Source organism: Monodon monoceros, unplaced genomic scaffold, assembly GCF_005190385.1.
Source record: "Monodon monoceros isolate NGI ecotype Baffin Bay Population unplaced genomic scaffold, NGI_Narwhal_1 Super_Scaffold_9, whole genome shotgun sequence".
NCBI lineage: Eukaryota > Metazoa > Chordata > Mammalia > Artiodactyla > Monodontidae > Monodon > Monodon monoceros.
Window position 1 is genome coordinate 35,766,411 of NW_021703786.1, and position 12,569 is coordinate 35,778,979.

The 12,569-nt window shown below is 55.1% G+C and overlaps 1 protein-coding gene across 2 annotated transcripts in view; it reads left to right on the plus strand.

Moving 5' to 3' along the window:
- The window catches only part of RGS9 (regulator of G protein signaling 9), a 78,365-nt gene that overhangs the window by 42,010 nt on the left and 23,786 nt on the right, over positions 1-12,569 (plus strand). For both annotated transcript variants that reach the window (XM_029212722.1, XM_029212721.1), the window contains 2 exons: positions 812-888; positions 6,712-6,793. In XM_029212722.1, the coding sequence (XP_029068555.1) occupies positions 812-888; positions 6,712-6,793 (159 nt within the window). The remainder of the gene's footprint in view (positions 1-811; positions 889-6,711; positions 6,794-12,569) is intronic.

Below are 12,569 nucleotides of genomic sequence, written 5' to 3' on the forward strand. Positions count from 1 at the left end.
TTCTCAACCATCCATCCCTCATCCATCCCTCCATCCCTCATCCATCCATCCCTCATTCATCCCTCCATCCCTCATCCATCCATCTGTCATCTGTCTGTTGATCCCTCATCCATCCATCCATCCATCCCTCATCCATCCATATATTTAGAAGCAGCCGGCTGAAGTAAATTCTCCTCCATGTTGAGGTTCAGCTTCTCCTGCTGTAACTTAAGCCCTTGCCTCAGTAACTACTGGGCACACAGTAGCTACCACTTTCCTTTTGCTGTCCCACAATAATAGGACTTCATTAATATGTGTGATAATGCATATTACAGGATGGACACATTTGAACTTGAGTTTGAGACGGGGAGACACGAGTGCAGACTTTTGTTTTAGGCAGGATGAGTCATACTTCTCAAGGAGCACGCCCTAACCCTCACAGGGCTAGACTTCTGGGCAGAGAGCAACGATCTTGCTGTGTTTTTGCCTTTTGCAAGCATGTCTGCAGAGGGCCAGCGTCACAGCAACGTTAGGGCTTAGCTTTGTGGATTTGTTGCGCTCTGTGGTTGGACGCTAAGTCCCCGTGCTCTCCCGCACGCGACCCCTCTTCCTTATCAGATTTGGGACACACTTATTAAAAACCCAAGCCAACCTGTGGCTTCTGTTGTGAAGGCTTGTGGAGAATTCGGTGCTACCCTTTGAATGACTGCCTTTGCACAGCTGGGCTGGGAGACCGTCTGGCTGGGTCTCGTTGTTGACTTAAGGCTTCCTGCCCTCTGCACACAGCATAGGTTGTGGGGCTCAGTGTTCTCATTTTGTTTTCCTCCTCTAGGAAAATTATAATTTCTTGAACAAAAAAATTAACTACAAGTGGGACTTTGTCATCATGCAGGCCAAAGAGCAGTACCGGTGAGTCAAAGATCCTGTTGGTCCCCTGGTTGTCTCTCCTCCTCCCTTCCTTCTTTGTTTCTTTTTAATAAAATAAACTTTTATTGAGTGTTTGTGTGTTAAACAGTGGGTGAGGCATAGGGAAGGTAGAGGCATCGTCTAGGGAGCCCGGCAGGCAAGCAGACAGGCCATGATGCCTCAGTGAGTCGAGAGCCCCACGTCGGGGTTTGGAGAAGGAGCTGCAGAAACAGCATTGAATCTGGAGGCTGCAGAGGGTGTATCCAGGTGAGGGATGGTGGTGGTGGATGGAGAGGAGAGGAGAGGAGAGGTGAGAGGGACACTGCTCTAAGCAGACAACCAGAGTCTGGGGGCATGGCAGTGCCCGCCTGATGCCGTCCCTTGGAGCTGGCACAGAGAGTGCAAAGCCCCAAACTGGCGGAAGTGAGGCTGGATGTGTTAGCAGGAGCGGATCGGGAGAAGGTTTTGTGCTCAGGGCCGTGGGGAGCCATGGAAGGGTCTTAAACATGGGAGAGCTGTCATCAGAGTCACCTGTTAGAGCCCACTCACCGCTCGCCCTCATTTACCGGTTCAAAACTGGACCTGAAGTTCCCCCTGGGGGCCCTGCCTTGTCTGTAAGGGCCAGCTGTACATGTTGGGGAGCGTGTATCAGTCGGGACGAGGTTAGGCTGTCGTAACAAACGTCACCCAGCAATCAGAGGCATGAAACCACAAGGCTCGTTTCTTGCTCGTGTCACGTGTCCACCGTGGGTCAGCTGGGGCCCTGACATGCTTGCAGCCACTCCAGGACTCACGTCACTTCTGCTCACAATTCACTAGCCAAGGCAGCTCATGTGGTTATGCCTGCTTCAAAGGAGGGTGCACGGGGTGTGCAGTCCTCCTGTGTGTCTGAGATGCAGGAGAGTCAGGAATATCTGGGGACCAATACCAGTGATCACCAGAACAGTGAGTCCAGCCGGCCCGGCCTCACTCACCCTGGCAGGTCCAGACCCCAGGAGGTCTAGAGTGGCTGGCACATGGTTGGGCTGGATGGTGGAGACCCCGTCCTCCTGAAGCAGCCCTGGAAGAAGAGTAGTGGTGGGTGAGTCAAGGTTCTCCAGAGAAACAGAATCTCTGTGTATTGATCTAGCTAGAGAGGAGGTGGGGGAGGGGAAGGAGGGGGGAGAGAGAGTAGAGAGATTGAGATTGAGATTTGTTACCAGGAATTAGGTCACACAGTTATGGAGGCTGAGCCGTCCCAGTACCTGCAGTCGGCCAGCTGGACCCCCAGGAGAGCTGGTGTTTCAGCTGGAGCCTGAGGGCAGGAAGAGACCAATGTCCCAGCTCGAGGCCACCAGGCAGAGGGCACTTCCCCTTATTTGCAGGAGGATCAACCTTTTTGTTCTATTCAGGTTCTTCAACTGAAAGCACCCCCATCCGAGGACATCCTCACAGACACCCCCAGAATAATGCTGACCAATCACCTGGGCACCCCTGGGCCCATAAAATTAGCCATACCAAGCGGTGAGCACCGTTACACAGGAGTGCCATCCGGGCAGACAGGAATCCGGAAGGCAGGATGGCTTTATTGCTCACGGTGGCGGGGGGGGGGGGGGGGGTTTGTTCTCAGGCCTGAATTCATGCGGAGGCGCATTATGGGGAGAGCTGGCTCTGCCCTTTCACCGTGAAGGTGCCTCTGCCTGGGTGTTTTTCAGACAGAGCGGGGGGGGGGGCAGTTTGCTAACCTTTTGTCACGTGCACTTGTGTGTGAGGCTCCACTGGGTGGGTTCCGTGCACTGTCTCATCCCACGCTGGTGAGAGGAAATGCCGGGAGCAGTAATTCTTGTCGCCTCTCACATCTGCAACTGGGGAAACGGAGGCTTAGAGGGGTCAGAATACTTGGCCAAGGTCACTTGGTGAGGTCGTGGTCCAGCCTGGCCTAGTGTTACTTCCACTCAGTGGGCGGTTTTTAGTGCCTACTGGGTTCCAGCACTGGGCCGGGCCCCAGGGACACAGAGCTGACTGGGACGTGCCCCCGCCCCGCCCCTGACCCCTCTGCAGCTTCCTCTGCCTCCTCTGCTCCAAGCAGGATGAGCCCGTGACCCAGAGGACTCTGGACCCCCAAGCTGCCTTGCAGCACAGAGGTACCCCCAGTGGCCCCCGCAAGCCCCACCACTCAGGCCTTGGCCTCAGCCTGGGTAAAGCTCTGAGCTGCCCACATCATGGGGCAGCCCCTTGGCCATTCGCGTCTAGACGCCTTGGGATGAGCACTTCCTGAAAGCCACTCTCCTCTTGGGATGCTGGCTTTTCCCCACTGATTCTGTTGCTTCCGTCAAAGGCTGCCTCAGATTTCAGGTTTAGGATCTGTGATGGTTAATTTTATGTGTCCGCTTGGCTGGGCCACAGTGGCTAGAGAGTTGGTCCAGTACCCATCTCAGATGTCACTGTGAAGGTGTTTTTTAGGTGAGATTAGTATTGAATCAATAGACTTTAAGTAAAGCGGATGACTCCCCCCAATGTGGGTGGGCCTCATCCAAACAGTTGAAAGTGTTACGAGACTGAGGTTCCCAGAGGAAGAAGCAATTCTGCCTCTAGACGGGCTTGGACTTGAGCTGCCGCACCAGCTCTTCCCTAGTCCTCCAGCCTGCTGGCGTGTCCTGCAGAATTTGGACTTGCTAACCTCCCCAATCGTGTGAGCGAATTCCTTGAAATAAATAAATTCTGTCTCTGTCTCTCTCTATTTATCCTCCTACTGCTTCTGTTTCTCTGGAGAAGCCTAACTAATACAAGTACAGGATCTCACCACAAAATCAGGTGGCCATGTAGTCTGGCTCACGAGGCACCCATTTTGTTCCCCTGAGTCTCTGTGCACAGACCTCTCTCCTGAATCCCAGACTCAGCATCTCAGCTAGAAACTCAACATCTCACGTTGACATCACACCTCAGCCTAACTTTGTCCATACTTGAATGTTTTCCCCTCGCTCCCCAAGCCTTCTCTCCCTTCAGTGTTACGCGTATCAGTACAACGAACCCCCATTCACCTCTCCCCGACCCATGTCCTGTGTTCAGTCATCCAGTCCCGCTGGTACTGCTGGCAGAATCCCTTCTGCCACACCTGTCCACTTCTGTCTGCTTCCATCACCCTGGAGCCAACCTCACTGTCAGCTGGGCCACGGCAGCATCCCCTGCTCCCATATGCCCCCAGTTTTGAAACACAAACAGGATCCGGTCCCACCCTTTCGAGAGAGAACCCTCAGTTCAAATGTCACGTGCTCAAAGAAGCTTTTATTTCTTTTTTTTTTTGTTTAATTTTTATTGCGGTATAGTTGGTTTACAATGTTTTGCTAGTTTCAGGTGTATAGCAAAGGGAATCAGTTAGACATATATACAATCTTTTTTAGGTTCTTTTCCCATCTAGGTCATTACGGAGTACTGAGCAGAGTTCCCTGCGCTCTACAGTAGGGCTTTATTAGTTAGCTAGTTTATATACGGAAGTGTGTGTATGTCAATCCCAGTCAAATAAGCTTTTCTGATCAGCTGTTATCCTGCACACAATCCCCCTGAAACTCCATGGTTCAGAGTGGCTACAGTATTTTATTCTCTCTCAAGGGTTCTGTGGGTCTGGAGTTTGGGACGGCTGGGCTGGGCAGTTGTGGATCAGAGCCTCAAGTGCTTGCAGCCAGAGGGCTGGAAGGTCTGCCCTGGGCTTCCTCACAGCACCAGGCATATAACACTGCCTACAGGTGGTTGGAAGCCCCAAGGGCAAATACTTCACTGAGGAGGGTGGCAGCTGCCCCACCTTCGATAGCCCAACCTCAGAAATCACACAGTGCCATTTGTGATATAGTCAGTTGGTCAACACAGCCACAAACCCCACCTGGTCTCAGTGGGGGAAGACATAGACCCACCTGGCAGTGGAAGGAGGGTCACAGGACTGTAGACGTACTATTTAAAAAGTACCACACTGGCCATCCCTGATTCTGCACTATGGTACACTGAATGTGTCCTCAGAGCTCATGACACAATTTGTAATTTTATATTTACTTCTTGACTATTTGTGGAATGTTTAGACCTAAAGGTACTCAGGGAAGGGCAGGACATATGTCTGTGTGTCAGTCTGCTCGGGCTGCCGTATCAGAGCATCGTAGACTGGGTGTCTTAAACAACAGACATTTATTTTCTCAGAGGTCTGGAGAGGGGGAAGTTCAAGGTCAAGGTTGTGGCAGGGTTTGGTTTCTGATGAAGGCTCTCATCTCAGCTTGCAGACAGCTGCCTTTTTGTTGTGCTCTCACATGGGGGAGAGAGATGGACAGAGAGACTCTTCTGTTATCGCCTATTACCAGGGCACTAATCCTGTCATAAGTGCCCCACTCTCATGACCTCATCTAATTACTTCTAAACCCTAATTCCTTCTTAAAGGCCCCATCTCCAGATACTGTCGCACTGGGAGTTAGGGCTTCAACGTGTGAGTTTTTGGGGGATGCAAACGTTCAGTCCATTACAGTCTATTTGGTTCGCCCGAATTCTCCCAGCGTTTGGCACATAGTGGAGATCAGTAAATACATGATTGAGTCAAAGTGTCATCGACTAAGGGATACTGTTGCTATAAAGATCACAACATGACAAACTAAGATAATTCTTTGTTTACTGGTTCTCTTGAACGCCGTTCATCACCACTCTCCTCCAATAATCTCTGTCACACAAGAGCAAAGCCAGAAAGGGCATTGCAGTAAATTAGCGATCAGCTCTATTGCCAAGGTGGTCCAGCATTATGGAAAGTCCACAGTGCCTCAGGCCACCTGCGGCCCATCTTCCTGAGGACACGGGGTAGTTAACCCGGTAGAAAATCCATTTCAGTTGGCAAGGGGGAAGTTGGAGTGACAGTGTTTATAGTTAATTTCCAGAGGATGTTGCCAAACACCCCCCTGGAAGGGCACTCTCCACCCACCTGGCTCTCTGGATATTATGTTATTCACAATACACGAGCTGGCACGTAAATCCGCCGACTCTGTCTCGAGGAGGGCGTGTGCGTCATCCTGCCTTGCCTGGGCAAACAGGCATCGCCGAGCGGAGCGCACGTCGCCGTGGCAATGGCGCTGGACGGGGTATGATAATGAACACTCCCTCACCCCTGTCATTTCCTGCCTGTAATGGGAAAGAGGGAGACTGAATAACCTTTCAGAGAAATCAGCTGGGCTCAGAGAAACCCTGACTTGCTGCGAACTCTTTGAAGTGACAGAGTGGCACTGACGGCTAGAGAGAAACCAGAACTCCCCAGGGCCCGCGTTTTCCCCATCCCAGGCTGTGGCATTGCCGTTGCCTCCTGACTCCGCTGTTGATTATGTTGTTTATCAGAGCAGGGAAACATCCGGAAGCCAGGTGGGCCGAGAATGTCATCCACGCTCACTCCAGTGGAGACGCTGGGGGAGACGGTCTGATCCTCGGGCTGGTCATGGTGGCACGATCGCATCACACGCTGGTGCTCTCGAGGGGGAGCTGGACTCCGGGACCAGATCCCTGGTTCGGGTCCCACCTCTGCTCCCTGGTGACAGCACGACCCTCAGTGGGACGTTCAACCTCTCTTTGCTTCAGCCCCTGAACTGCAAATTGAGAATTGCTCACTGGGAGGGTTCGAGTTAATATGTGTAAAAGTATGTTGCAGGGTATTTAGCACATAAGGATGGTATTAATGTTCGCTATTTTCATTATTCTCATTATGGCAAAAGCACAGATTACTTGGGCAGATTGGGACAGTGGTCCGGAATGGGGTTCAGCAGGAAGGGGGTCCATCCGTGAGCAACAGATGCAAAACCTTACTGGCCTTTAACGTGGGTTTTGGCTTTTCAGGGCTGAAAAGGAAAGGAATAAAGCGGACAGGTACGCGCTGGATCGCCAGGAGAAGGCGTACTGGCTGGTGCACCGATGCCCCGTGAGTGCCACATCCCCCCTGGTTTCACCCGTCTCTTCCTGCGCCCGACCACTCCCAACCTTGCTCCCCATCCCCCTTTTGTGGCTCATCTCTGCCTGGAGCTAGAATTGAATCTGCAGGAGCTGTTGCTCGCTGTTGAGTAACATCCACGGGCCTCTGGCTGCAAGAGGAAATTCACCGTCTGGATGGAGTCCGCCCGTGGCCCATCCGTTGCTGTTAGGACTGAGTGCATTTCCATAGCGGAGGGACTTGAATGAGTCTGCCTCGTGTGAGGACTAGGACTCGATGCCTTAGAAGAGGAATGTAAGAAGGAAAAGGTAGGACACAGGCTCCACGGCAGGAAAAGTCACACGTGTAGGGAACCGGAAGCCGGCCTCGCCACGGCCGTGCCATGTGTCTCTTGCTGCTGTCCTTTTCCTCTCTGGATCCGGTCCCCGGCAGAGATGGGGGCCGGGGATAAATGTGTGCTCAGCCTCATGGCTTAGAACACGTGGCGTCTCTGGCTTGGGGACGTTAGGTGGCCTAGAGGCACAAGCTGGACATACGAGATGCGACTTGTAGCAGCTCACTACTTGGGAGGGAAGCCGCGTGCCCAGCGCGGAGAAGCAGGCTGTAACCGCCACCCACCGCGGGGGCCTCTGCCGCCTCGGTGCCCTCCCGCGTCAGACCCGTGTGCTGCCTGCCGGGCACAGGAGGTGGGAGAAGCGGAAGGAATTCTGAGAAGTGGAGCATTCGGAACACACGTTCCTCGTCTTCCTCCTTTAGTTTTCTTGCCTGACCGGGAACCAAGTTCTCAGAACCGGAGAGCGAACTGCATCCCTCACGGGGCCAAAGCTTCTGGAGTTTTGAACTTGGAGCCCATCAGACTTGGGCCGTTTTGCTACTTTTCTTTCTGCATCCAAGACAGGCAGCCCGTAAGGTGTTCCAGCTGCGAGGACTTTGGTTCCGATGCCTTGTTGCCGAGGTTAAGGCCCTGGGGTTGAGGCGTGTTTGGTTTTGCTTTGTTTCAGGGCACCTCCTCCAGTTAGACCACTTGGCCGATGCCCGACCCAGGTCCCTGGGGGCCTGAGTGGAAGGCTGCTTGACCGAGCACAGGGTCCTGGAGGTCAGAGCCCACACCCGCCGTCCCGCGGGTAGCGCAGGAGTGAGATCTTTGTGTGAGAGGGAGGCAGGCCGTGCTCAGCCCATATTGTCATCTGATCCTGAAGCCTGGGGGGACCCTTGGTGAGGAGAATGGCGAATGGTGGATAAGCCTCCCAGGTGGTAAGAGGCGCTGGTGCCCCATGGCACCCGTGACCGAGGCGGTCCTGCTCCTTGTAGGGTGGAAAACGGCCTCTGTATCCCGTGTGGAGACTCCGTGCTGTGGGACGCCCGTGTGCCTGCATCCCTTGCCAGGTGACAGAGTCTGACTGTGCACGCGAGCTGCCCTGGGACCCTCTCCTCCCCTCTGTCCCTGCAGCCAGGAGGTCTACAGGGACACGACGAGAAGCAGCTTATCCACGTTGTTCCCAGGCCTCCTGGGGCAGCTCTCGGCCCCGACGCCGGGCAGGTGGCCGAATGGCTCTTCCCTGTGTGATACAGAAGCACAGACGTTCAGCAGTGTGTCCCTGACAGTGGCTTCTACCACCACCTCCCTCACGGTCCCCACTTCCTCCACCTCCATCACCTGCGTTGTCACGGTCACCGTCACCGCAGACCTGAGTGGAGAACTTGCAGTGCCCCTGGCTGTGCGCCAAGCATCGTTCTGCACGCGCTTTCTCGTTGCATCTCTGCGGCCCTACCTGAGAGGCTACGTGATTAGTCCCGTTTTGCTGGTGAGGAAGCAGAGGCCCAGGGCTGCTGCTGACTTGCCAGTGACAGCCAGTGAGCGAGCATCGGGGGACCTGGACCCACAGACTGCAGAGCCTTCCCTCCTGGTCTCCATGCTCCTTTGCCTCCGGTGACAGTGTCACGTGATGTTGTTGTGCGTTTAAGGCCTTTTGTCACCTCCTTGGTCACTGGAGCATCACGTGGTTGCTGCCACTCTCACGCACATGGTGCTGGGTTCAGAGGTGCCTGTCCCTCACTGGCGGCACTGGGGGGGCCACGTGCAGAAGGAAGCCAGCTGTGCTTGGAGCAGACATGAAGCTCCCCGGACACAAAACCTCTCTCCCCGCCCCGGCCCTCTCACTGCCGATCCCCTCGCCCAAAACTGGACCAGGAGTCGGGGCCGGGGCCGGGTGGCCCTGGCTCCTTCTCTCCCTGACTTTCGTAAAGCCTTCAAGCCTCTCAGTGGCCCAAGAACGTCAGGATGACGGATGCGCCCCGTTTGAAGAGCATCCGGTTTGAAGTCTGTCTCGGCTGGAAACTGAGCAATCTGACTGACAACGCAGCAGCCCAGGCGCTTGGGGGCCGTCAGACCGTCTCCAGGGACCCCAGACACACTGTCAGCTGGGTGGGAAGGAGCCAGCCGGGCATACAAAGCATTTGGCTGGGTGGGGTGACTGTAGCCAGCTGCTGTACTTCCTGAGCACATTCATCCCCGTTCGTTTGTCTGTCCCTGGATCCGCGAAACCTTCCCGGGGCCCTGAGTCTGCACCAGCCGGGGAGCCGGGTGCCGGGCGTGATGTAACAGCCGAAGGCCGCTGAGCACCTGCCACGCACCTGGGTTAAGCCCTGGGCCTGGCTGATCCCAGGGACCTGACGGAAATGCTGTGCCATAGGGGTGTCATTGCCCCGTCGTTCAGGTGGGGAGATCAAGCCTCAGGAAGCCGCAGTGGCCTGGGCAGCGCTGGGACGTGAGCACACCTCTGTCTGACATGCTGCCATGGGAGGTGCGCCCACGGGTGGCCCTCTCTCAGCTCAGGCAGCTCCAAGTGCAAACTGCTGACACTGGAGTGCCATGTTCCTCTCACACTTTTCCCCAGCGGAGCAGGGTACAGATCTGGGCACGATGCAAACGAAGGTTCATTGTGTAAACGGACAGAAGGAGAAACGGTTCCTTTAGAAAAGTCATCTCGGGGCCTCCCGTGCATTGTTGCTGTGCCATCTGTGGCATCTGCGTCTCCCCAGGATACAGGCCGCTGACACATGGACCATGGGTACAAGGAGGAGGTGGTCTGGGGACAGAGGCGGCCTGTGGCACATGTGCTCTAAGTCAGGCGGTTGCTGGTCTGAGCGTCGAGCTAAACGGCCTTTGTTTCAACCACAAGTGCAGACACTCACCCGAGAGGAGGTCTGTCCTCCACTTCCTGCTGAGGGTGGACTGAATGTCCAGAGAGGGCAAAGTAAATTAAGTTATAGCTCCATGACTGAACATTGTGACACTATGAAAATAATATTTTCAAAGGCCATTAATGAACCTAGGAAAGGGGTCTGACATACAACGTTTTACCATTAAAACAGGATGGGAGAGTCCATCAACTCTGATCCAGATTAAGAAAAAAAGCCCCAAACATCTGTTCTGTGAATTTCCACCCTGTGCCAGGGGCCTAGGAGGCAAAGGGGGTCTTTCCACTGGGAGCCGAGACAGACGTGGCCCTCAGGGAGCTTACAGTCTGGTGGAGGGGCTGAGACTGGAACACACAGATGAATGTGCCCTGCACGGATGCGGGGACAGCTGTGAGGGCCGGGGTCCTGCTTCAGACCAGGGGTCTGGGGCCAGCTGTCCGCGGAAGTAACGTTCACGCCAAGATCAGGCTCCTCCAACCCTTCCCTCGAATTCTGTGTCTCCCTGCGTCAACCTCATCTCTCTCTCTGTCCCGTTTTGTTTTGCTTTTAAAACTATCTGGTGTTTTATTTGTTCTTTGTTTTCTGTGCCGCGCACCAAAAAGGTCCAAACTGTACGTCAGGGGAGAGAGCAATGGTGAGAAGAGGAGAGAACAAGACAAGGGACGGGAGGGATGCGGTGCAGCCACGTGTCACCGGGACGTGGCACCAGCGCCCACCCCGGCCCTGCTCCGGATGCCGGCTCTGGGACTGTCCCCTCCTCGTGGGCAGCCCTTGGGGGTACGAGGGTCCTTTCCTAACCTGAGTTAAGGAGCCGTTAGCAAATTGTCTCTTCGGCTTTTGCGTCAGGGATGTTCTCGGGCACCACGCCTTGGCGTTCATACTTCCTCCCGCTGGAGTGGGTGGTGGTGGGCTTGGCGTCTCTGGGCAGGCGGGGCTTCCTGCACTTGGCCCGGGCTGCACGCGGCTGCACGGCTTCCTGTCTGCTGACAGCCCACCGCCAGGCCACCATGGCCCTTGTGTCCTGTGCGCTGACGGTCAGCTCTGCGGTATCTGCGTTCCAGCTGCCTCTTGCATCCCAGAAACTGTGTCAGCGGTGGCTCTGGTGACTGTTGTGGAGAACAGAGACCCCCATGCTACCTGGTGAATGAGTGGATGAATGAATGAGTGCGTGAGTGAATGAGTGAGTGAGTGGCTGAATGAATGCATGCATGAATGAATGAGTGAATGATGAATGAGTGAGTACATGAGTGGATGAATGAGTGGATAAGGGAATGAGTGAATGAATGAATGAGTGCGTGAGTGAATGAATGAGTGGATAAGGGAAGGAGTGAATGAATGAATGAGTGCGTGAGCGAATGCAGCCTGGGAGTCTCCCAAAACAGCAGCAGGAGAAAGGCAGCCCCGTGGAGAGTTCTGAAGGCAGGGCCCCGGGGTGGGACCGCAGCTCGATGGGAGCAGCTGAGGGGTGGGGAGGGCCGGTGGGGACCGGCCGCAGAACAAGGCCCGCGGGCGGCTCCAGCTCAGGGTCCTGCGCCGGTTACACAGGTGCACCGTGGAGCAGCTGAATTCACATCAGAGTGTGGATCAAGTTCAGAGCCAAGAGTTGGAGAAGGGGTCCAAGACACGAGCAGACGACTGCACGGAAGCCCCTGAGGCTGGAGGGCCTGCTGGGGGGCAGGGGCCCCGAGGGGGGCAGCGTGTGTGTGTGCGTGTATGTGTGCGTGTGGCTGTGCCGGTACGTACGTGTGTGAGCCGCAGGTGTGAGCACGTGTGGCTGCGTTCGGGTGTGAGTGCATACCTGTGAGAGTGCGAAAGAGTGATGATGTGAGCTGTGAGTGGGCGGGGGTGTGTGCACGTGAGCGAGTCCTTGAGTGTGAGAGTGAGTGTGTACATGTGAGTAGTGTGGGAGTATGCGAGTGTGTGTGTGTGATGTCTGTCTTCCGTCACCCTGGGGGGATCTCTTTGTACCAGACGGGTGCCCGCACCAAACAGAGGAGGTGGAAGACTCGAATTGCTGGCCTCGAGGGGCTGAGAGACCGAGCAGGGCTGCCTGGGGAGGCCTGATGGAGACAGGCAGACACTGAGGCCAGCTTTGGGCCAGGTGTTCACACACGTGCCCTTACGATGCACACAGCCTTTGCTTGGTAACAGTGACGCTCTGCTGACAGCTTCATACTCCATCGTGTGCTAAATCCTCACAAGAACCTGACAGGCAGGAGGGATCGTCTGCAGTTCCCAGGGGTGGGAAGGGCAGAGAGGAGAAGTAGTTTCCAAGATCTTCCTCACAGCTGGGAAGTGGCAGAACCGGGATTGGAACCTCTGGGTGCCTGACGGAAGCCTGGACTCTCCAACACAATGAACTGTAGAGCGGGAAGGGAGTCGGGAGTCCCACGTGCCAATCCCAGTGAACCCTGATTGAGTTTGCAGGTTGTTTATCCATCTGTGCACCCACCCTCTCATTCATCCATCCACCTACCCACCCCTCATCCATCCATCCATCCATCACTTATCCATCCATCCATCCGTCCACCTACCCACCCCTCATCCATCCATCCATCCATCCATC